Source organism: Pseudorasbora parva, chromosome 2 (assembly GCF_024679245.1).
Source record: "Pseudorasbora parva isolate DD20220531a chromosome 2, ASM2467924v1, whole genome shotgun sequence".
Lineage (NCBI taxonomy): Eukaryota > Metazoa > Chordata > Actinopteri > Cypriniformes > Gobionidae > Pseudorasbora > Pseudorasbora parva.
This window is the reverse complement of record NC_090173.1, coordinates 41275586-41284375: the sequence shown is the minus strand read 5'-3', so window position 1 is coordinate 41284375 and position 8790 is coordinate 41275586. Positions and strand designations below refer to the sequence as shown.

Genomic DNA, 8790 nt, shown 5'->3' with positions numbered 1-8790 from the left:
AAGGGAATTACTTTCCCTTCTATCAGAAATGAAGTGAATTAAAAGTCCAAATCAATCGCTTTCACTTCTCCATTCTACTTTGACAGCAGCACAATTACAGATAATTAGATGGAGGAAACTTTTAATTGTGGGGATTAAGAAGAGGGGGGAAATTTCCATGATCAGAGAAAATTTGGAAACAGCGTTTCCTGCCTGCTAAAATCGAATCAAAGGATTTGCTTTAAAACACTAGCGCCACGTCTTTTTCTTTAATTGGAGCTGCATCTCGTCGTATCAAATCATCCACAACAATTAATTTAGATTTAATTCTATAATTATCATCAAATCGAATAATGTGCAACTTAATTTAGATAGTTAAAAATTAACGCGCGTGAAGTTAATTGAGTAATTAAACTCCTCAGCTGTTGCGTATTAATTTGCTAGCCTAATTAAAAATGAATTTGATTTTATGTAATGTTAGTGATGCGGGCGTCGGTGTTGGATGGGCGCTTTGATTAGTTTGTTTGGTTAGGCGTTACATCTGAACACCTGCTGTTAATGGGGTCAGTGACGTCTACTTGATTGCACATGCTCATTTTTCGCCAGAGGCATGGTTTCAAGGGTGGGCTCTTCTGCTCAGGTAGCCTATGTATATACGCTTCAGTAAATCCTCTGAGTTCAGGTATTTTCCTGTAACTGAAATTCCACCTGCTAATTATAAGACATCTTGTTGTAATGTTGTCGGAAGGTATGCCCCAATTATATAATGGTTCCAGGCATTGGATAACTCTTTGAGCAGGAGCAGTGTGTATGCACGCAGGGAACGTGGTGCGTGTGTGTTTGTGCATGCTGGGCCCCGTCCTGACTCATTCAACCCTTTCCTCTAAGAGTTGATCTAATAAACTTTTGGACTTTTGATAAGCCAATCATGTGTGATTATTATAAAAAACTCTATTATAATGCATTTAATTTAGCATTAACTTTTCAAAAGTTACATTTTGTACTACACACAACAAACTGATTATATTGGTGTGCAATCCAATCAATAAAGAGGAACACAACACTTTGTGATTTATACATTATTGTACTGGAGATCTCATTTGCTTTATTGAGCACGTTTATCAGTCTCAAATTGACACTGATAAACGTGCTCATGTTTAATAAACCAAATTAGATGTCCAGTAGGTAATAGTGGTACATTTTTCTGTGGTCAATAAGACATTATTTTAAATGTGGCCCACAGAACACTGCCTAATTTGTGAATGAAACTCCCAGAATCCAAATAAATGGCAAACTAGACAGTCTAACAACGGCCCTGGAAGCAAGTCGTGTTCGTCTTATTATCGGGTTAATTAAAGCTAGGATCTGACAATGGCACTTGGTTGTAGAAAAACGGATTTAAATGCAACGTCTCCCGGGAACGCGTGTCAAGGGCTGCTTTTCATTGAGCTAAGATCGCGCCAGGACGGGACCGCGCCCTGAACTGTCAAAGCTGCAATTATAGAATTCTGATGTTCAAAAGGGGATCTGGATAAACCGAATTATTCATACTTGTGTACAGTATGATAAACTACGTTTACGACACAAAGAAAATAACATTCAAAGATTCCCCAAACTTCTAAAAGCAGCTTCTGTAAGATAGAGGGATAAAAGGCTAGATCTTGAGACGTTTTTAAAGGGTTCATTAAAATTTAAACATTGAAATGCAGTGGGGTGCTATTTGGGCTCGAGGTCAAGAGACGAACGGATTATATAGTTCCTCATAATAATATTAATTAAACAATTTGCATGCTAATAAGGTAACAATTATCAGGGCCTCTGTTGAAAGATTCGGGTTATTACAACACGCCAATCCGAGTGCCAAGGGTCAGGCAGTGAGTGGGGAGCGAAATTTCAACTCAGATTAACATTATGACAACTCCAGACATTGGCCAAATAAAATCGAATTAATTCTCTGTAATGAGAGGGGGAGACAGGACGTCCTCTTAAAGCGGTGGGATTGATAACTATTCTGTGTTCAGAAACAGTTCACATGCACACAAAGCCTATGGGCTATACATATAGCCTGTATTTTAATGTAAGATTAATTAATGATAATGCTAGATTAAGGTGCACTCAACCACTACCTGACCTTAACTCAATTAAAAAAATATATAAAAATGATGACTGACTAAATAAATAGGCTATTATTTAGCTACTTTCTCACTGTTGTTTTGTATGTTTATTCCTTTCTGTCGGGTTGCAATAAAATATTAATGAATACTCATGGGAGAGCTGCTTACATTAATAAACCAATATTATTTCAGAGGTGTAGCAAATGTTGTAAGTTAAAGCATGCATGATATTATACACAATGACCACAAATAAACCGCGCACAATTTGTACATCAGTTGTTTAAATGACATTAATTACACCAGAGTGCTATGGCAGGGGAAATATATCTAATTTTCTGTTAAATGTCGAGTGCCTTCTAATTAGCTATTCGTGTAATTAAAAGTTCATTTATTCCTTCAGCATATCAAATGAGTAGGTTCAAGTCATTCCTGTTTTTTTTTTGGCATTGTATTAGACTCGTGGCGCTTCTGCTTGTAGTCCTGAATTAAATTTGACAGCTCTGTTTGACGAATATCTTCGGATTGACTTGTGACAAGTTGCCTGAGAATCGCACATAAATAAATATAGTGGGTCGGTCAATTTGTCAGCGGTGCACTAACAGTCTTACCTGTTCACAATGCAACATTTCGACTTGACGAATCGGCACGGTGGTGTTTGTTTCCCCAACCCGTTTTCTTTTCTTTTCTTTTTTGTGTGTTTGTTTGTGTGTGCAAAAGATTCGAACTGAATAGAGGGACATTGTCTCAAACGGTGATGAATCCGCCGCTCTGTGTGGCTGCAGTCCGAAGTGAGATTTCAGTGTCTATTTAGCGTTTAACTGGGTATCAAATCTGATCGCTCTCCCTCTAAGGCCCCCTGTGTAGTCGTGATGTAGTTCTTATCAAAGCCCTCCTGTCTTGTTGTGACAGCTCTGATATTGTTTATTGAGGTGGATGTCAGGTTTAATTAGCAATCGATATGGAAAGCGTTTTCAGACCACGTCTCTGACGTCAGCGCCGATTAACGCTTCTCATTGGTCTCAAATTCCCAGAGCCTAAGCTAATTATTGGAAGCTTCGTGTTGATAAAGAACAGCTCATCCTACTCTCCACATCATGTCCCCTCCTCGCTGGCCACTCTCGCTGCATGTTTTTTAAATTCACATCACCAACCACCAGACGTCGTTTCCTTTTGCCTGGGAGATGATGGACAGCAGGATACTGGATCCACCTCATGCCCAGTTCGGAGGCTCGCTCGGTGGGATGGTGAGCTTTCCGTACCATCTAAGCCACCATCATGTGTACGAACTAGCCGGTCATCAACTTCAATCCACGGCCGCGGTTCCTTTCTCAATAGACGGATTACTTAACGGCTCGTGCACGGCTTCTGTGGTGAATTCTAACCCCCTCTTGTCTTCTGGCTGCGGTATGAATGGAGATAACCAACAGTACAAACTGACAGGTAAGCAAACAGACACTTGTCCTAAACTGGCATGAGGGTCTTTGGCGGAAGAAAGAAAGCATGTTTTTGTCATGTAAAACAAAGATTTTTCACTCCTCCATAACGCATTGAAAAATAACCCAGCGAAACAAAACAAAGGATTCTCTCATCAGGCTAGTTTATTGGAATTAAGGCAGACTGACTTTTATAAGGAAGCGAGGCTAATATACAATATTTTACTAAATTATTTTGAGCATGTACTTCCGTCTCTCCGTATTATTTTCTTGCTATTGTTACTTTATCGAGAAGAGAAAACTGATGGCTTTCATTTTGTCCCTATCATTTCTTACACACTAATAGTAAATGCTCATGCAGGAAAATAAACATTCCGAAGAATTTTTGTGGGCCCACTGTTTCGTGGACATAACTGTGCAAGTTACAAGCGATACTAATTTATTGTTTCCCACATAGATTCGGGGGATCCAGACAAGGATAGCCCGGGTTGTAAAAGAAGACGAACTCGTACCAATTTCACTGGCTGGCAGCTGGAAGAATTAGAGAAGGCTTTTAATGAAAGTCACTATCCAGATGTGTTCATGAGGGAAGCACTTGCTCTGAGATTGGATTTGATAGAATCGAGGGTGCAGGTAAATACACAATATTTATTTTTCACGTGCTGTGTAAGGTTATGAAACAGATCAATTCAAAAGGTATGTCGATGTAAACACAATATGAATAACCCTGTTTTTATAGATCTGCTTAGGTGATTTTTCCCCCCATTACATGTTTTTGTACAAAACACGTAGTCTTAATTTTGAAAATGCTTCGGTTTTAAAATGTATTCCATAGGAACATTTATTTACAGTTTAAATTATTTTAAAAAGTGTTTGCGGACAAAATAGTATTTGTTGTTGTTTTATAATTTATTTAGTAGACTATACAGTAGGCCCCACTGTTAACAAAATAAAAGCAAGAGATCGGCTGGCTCCAATTAAATAGCATTATATATATATATATATATATATATATATATATATATATATATATATATATATATATATATATATATAATTACAATTCTCTTTGACATGTTTTGTGATATTCAGAGAAGATAGATAGGCCTACATGAATGATTGTGCACAGTAAAGATATTACTAAATGTAATTTGTTAGATGTAGGCCTATGTGATATTAAATCACACCTGTTCAGATTATGGTTTGCAAAATAGCCTGTCAAATTTATCATTTTGCTCTAAAATAATAGAATCAAAAATTTGGCCAACATATCAAAACTCCTTGCCTAAAATGTATGTAGGCTATGTAATTCATCTGTATGTTTTAGAAAGCGGCCTACTTTTAGAACAGCATTTACGATGGTATATTTGCACCATAACAGTATAATAAAAGTGTGTTTATTTGGATGATTGCGTTTTATTTTCAATTTATAGACATATTTTCAATGTATTATTATAATACCACACGTATAGTTAATGCATAAAAAATTCTGGCAACGCATTATTTTGCAAGGTTATACGTTTTTATTTCAATTTTAGTTTTTCATAAACACCAAAAATAAATGTTCTATAACAAAATACATGAATTATAGTATTGTAAATGATAAATATGAATATGCTAAAATAGTGTGTGTGTGTGTGTGTGTGTGTGTGTGTGTGTGTGTGTGTGTGTGTTTGTATATATATATATATATATATATATATATATATATATATAGTTTAAAAGAAGGAGAATATTTTTATATATAGTTATATTTAATAATTGGCATTATTTAAATGCAATGAAAATGAATGACTTTCTTTTTCATGTTTAGGTATGGTTTCAAAACCGAAGGGCGAAATGGAGAAAAAAGGAGAACACGAAGAAAGGGCCTGGCCGACCTGCACACAACTCTCATCCGACGACCTGCAGTGGCGAGCCAATGGACCCAGAGGAAATTGCTCGTAGAGAACTAGAGAGGATGGAGAAAAAGAAAAGGAAACAAGAAAGAAGGCTTTTAAAGTCCCAAAACAAACTCCTTCCCGGGGACTTATTTCACACGCCAGGGTCTGACAGTGACAGTGGCTTGTCACAAATAACGGACAATGAACAAAGCATCCATTGCGACATGGGCCGAAACCAAACGCAACCAAGCTGTGACCAAACTCCGCAGAAACTCCAGAACCAAAGAAACGCAGACCAAGACGCGAGTGGATCCGAGCTGGACTCGTTCGACAGCGGTCAGCAGTCAAACCTGTGCTCCAACAGTAGGTCTTCCGCTCTTCAAAAACTCAATCCCTTTAGTGTGGAAAGCCTTCTGTCGGACTCCAGGCCGAGGCGCAAGCCGCCAATGGACTTCCCAGTACCGACACCACGGCCTTTGATAGGGAAAGGACATTTTTTACTGTACCCTATTACACAGCCTCTCGGTTTCATTGTTCCACAGACTGCTTTGAAGAGCACAGCACCAGGCCCTGATGCCGAAAATGGCCAGAAAGGGCCAGCTACTGACAGTTCCTTTGCTGGAAACCTAGGACACAGGAACGCCAAGGACAACAGTGTAAACAACAGCGGCGCGCGAGCAATCAAAGGCCAGGTCAGTCAGTCGGGCAACATAACGTGTTCACCACAGAGCAGTTCACCACAGACTACCATTAATGGTCACACGGCGGGCAGCTGTAACGAAAGATGCCCACAAGATATAGAGTTAGACCTCGTCGATCCAAAGTCTCCACAGTCGGAAAAAAAGGAGAAGTCGTTACCTGACTATCCACCACAAAATTCAGAATCAGCGACAACCAACAAGGACACCGACAAAGACTCAGTTGACGTCGATATGGAATAAATGAAATCATAGAAACTGAGGAGTGTGTCGATATCGCACGACACTTCTCCGCAGATTAAGCGAAGAGGAAAAAAGTCGACATATCGAAACGTATCGTTTTCATTGACATATTTATATTCTGATTAGGGGAAATATCTGTGAATAATTTGTGTATGTGTGTGGTGGGCTATCAAATGTTTATTGAACAAATAGCAGCAGCTCCCTGTATAAGAAACTGTAAAAAAAAAAAAAAGGAAAGAAAAAAAAGAAAAAAAAATAACCAAGACAAAACCTCAAACGTTGTACAAAGTATTAAGATATTTATATATGTAAGTTTTTCATAAATAAATCGATTGTATACAACAAACTTAAGCGTGCATGGCCCTAGATAGAGCTTATATTGTGGTCTATAGCTCCTTCTCCCATACCCTGTGTTGTATTTTGTGTATTGCTTTAACAAATTTATTCATCTATAAGCTACACTGAAATGAGGTTACGAGCCGGAGGCGAAAAGACCCGTTCGACTCCTGCAGAGTTTTGATATGAAAGTAATTATTTTCCCGGTGGCTACTGCAGGGATTCAGTTTATTTTAGCCCAAAGGGTTATAATACATTACCGATTTCTAGTGATATGAAATCACATAAACTTCCAAGAATAATAGAATTAGCATGAAAGGCTGGGGTGTCAAATTGAAATACGAAAATAATAGCCCCGGCAGCTGGGAGTGTGTTTGTGCATATTGGATAGGAGATGGGAATTCGTGGGGCGGAATTTTCATGAGCTTTTCACTTTGTCAGGGCCCTTGTAGCTGGCTATATTAAGATAGATGTTCGATGATATCCCTCATTGTTCTGTCGCTTATATTGATGTTCCTGTGTTATCAGCCTATTGATCATGCGTCGGCTGTAATAGGACGGGCGAAGCAAACGTGCCTATTTACAATAGCAGAACACATTTGTTCTAATAGGGTTGGCGGTCCCGTGGGACCCTGTGGGGGCTCCCAGACATCTGCGCCTTGACAATATTAGCACTGCTGACCAGATCTAAAGGCGAGGTAAGAAAAGAAGGCAATGAAATCATAGAATCGTCTTCATGACAAATATAACTGCATGGTAAATATGCCAATAATGAATTAGCATTTTCATTTTCCAGGGTGTTTAATTTGGTCATATACGGGCGCGTTTCTTGTATTCTTAAACATCCTCTGGTCTTGATTTGCAAATAAATTGAAAATAATCAGTGAGGCTGGCGCAAATGAATTTCTGAGCCAGTCTCTCTTTCATAATATTTACATAATTTTCACCAGAGACAGGCTTAAGACTTGGCATATGGCGTCCAGGGCAAATCGACTACACAAAGGTGGGCAAGATAAACCACAAGGGGAGAGCAGAATAGATGTCAGGACAATCAATAAGAACATATTTTGCCCAGAGTTGCTAGCCTATATACAAAAATAATAATTAGCCTATTTATTTCCAATAGGCTCCTGAAAGATTGGGTCTATGAAGACATCATCCCGCTATCTCAAAGTCGACAGAATAAAATAGCTATCTCTATTTGTATATATACAGCCATAAAAAAACAAGTGTTTGGAAAATGTTAGTTGTCTGGAGGTGTCCTTCAATTTGCTGCTGCTTTTTCCCCCTACTGGGGCGCGTTCATGTTTAATTCATTTGCAATCTGAATAGGAGTATCGCTGGCTGCACACTGGTGGCCTTAAGGTGAAATTAGCGATTTGCTTAAGTAGTTAAGCTTTTGCCTGAAAGCAGCACGCTGTATGATTCAGGACAAACTATCAATCGATATGGCCCAGGCAGCCTCCAGGAGATGTGTCCTCCATGAATCATACTTTATGAATTCAATTTCTACCCGGAGAAATTTTCAATTTGAACGCTGGATCATTATGGGAGAGTGTAAATTGTTTTTGCTCTATTATGCATCGGACGCCATCATTTTTCTTTCTAATTACGGAGGTGTCAGGTCGGGCTGTCATGCAGGCGCTGATTTTCAATTTAACTGATCATCATGCATTCATTTTCCCATTTGATAAATCTGCTATCTCGACGCCGCGCCATGCCTGGAATGTTAAGAGAGAGAGAGAACAGCAAAGTAATGGGTGTGTGTATGTGTGTGTGTGTGTGTGTGTGTGTGCAGCAATAAGTGCAGATCAGGCAGCTAATTTAGCACCTCCTGATATTCCATCTCCATTTCTCATTTTCAACTCTCTGAGGAGAGAAAAGCAGCCCAAAGGCAGAAAGCTGGTATTCAACAACATCAGGGGTAAAACGACTCGGAAAACGCTTGTTTTCCTCAACACATTTTCCAAATTAGGATATCAAGCTTAATTAATGCTAATTGAGTTCCTCAATACGTGTTATTTTTATTTAATAGAATCAAATTCGCGCAATTAATTATGAAGGTGATTTCAAGAGCCTCATTTGCAACACCCACTCTGAACCC

General features: G+C 38.8%; 1 protein-coding gene across 1 annotated transcript; it reads left to right on the top strand.

Moving 5' to 3' along the window:
• Window positions 1–2989: 2989 nt before the first annotated feature.
• Window positions 2990–6826, top strand: uncx (UNC homeobox). The gene is made up of 3 exons (XM_067428987.1): window positions 2990–3533; window positions 3984–4159; window positions 5340–6826. The coding sequence occupies exons 1-3, from the start codon at window positions 3275–3277 to the stop codon at window positions 6348–6350; spliced, it is 1446 nt and encodes a 481-aa protein (XP_067285088.1). The 5' UTR covers window positions 2990–3274; the 3' UTR covers window positions 6351–6826.
• Window positions 6827–8790: the final 1964 nt, after the last annotated feature.

Excerpts from the sequence above, each read along its gene's own strand:
- uncx (XM_067428987.1), top strand. The coding sequence starts at position 3,275 with ATGATGGACAGCAGGATACTGGATCCACCTCATGCCCAGTTCGGAGGC. Across the intron at positions 3,534-3,983 it reads CCAACAGTACAAACTGACAG|ATTCGGGGGATCCAGACAAG; the intron begins GTAAGCAAACAG and ends TTTCCCACATAG. Across the intron at positions 4,160-5,339 it reads TGATAGAATCGAGGGTGCAG|GTATGGTTTCAAAACCGAAG; the intron begins GTAAATACACAA and ends TTTCATGTTTAG.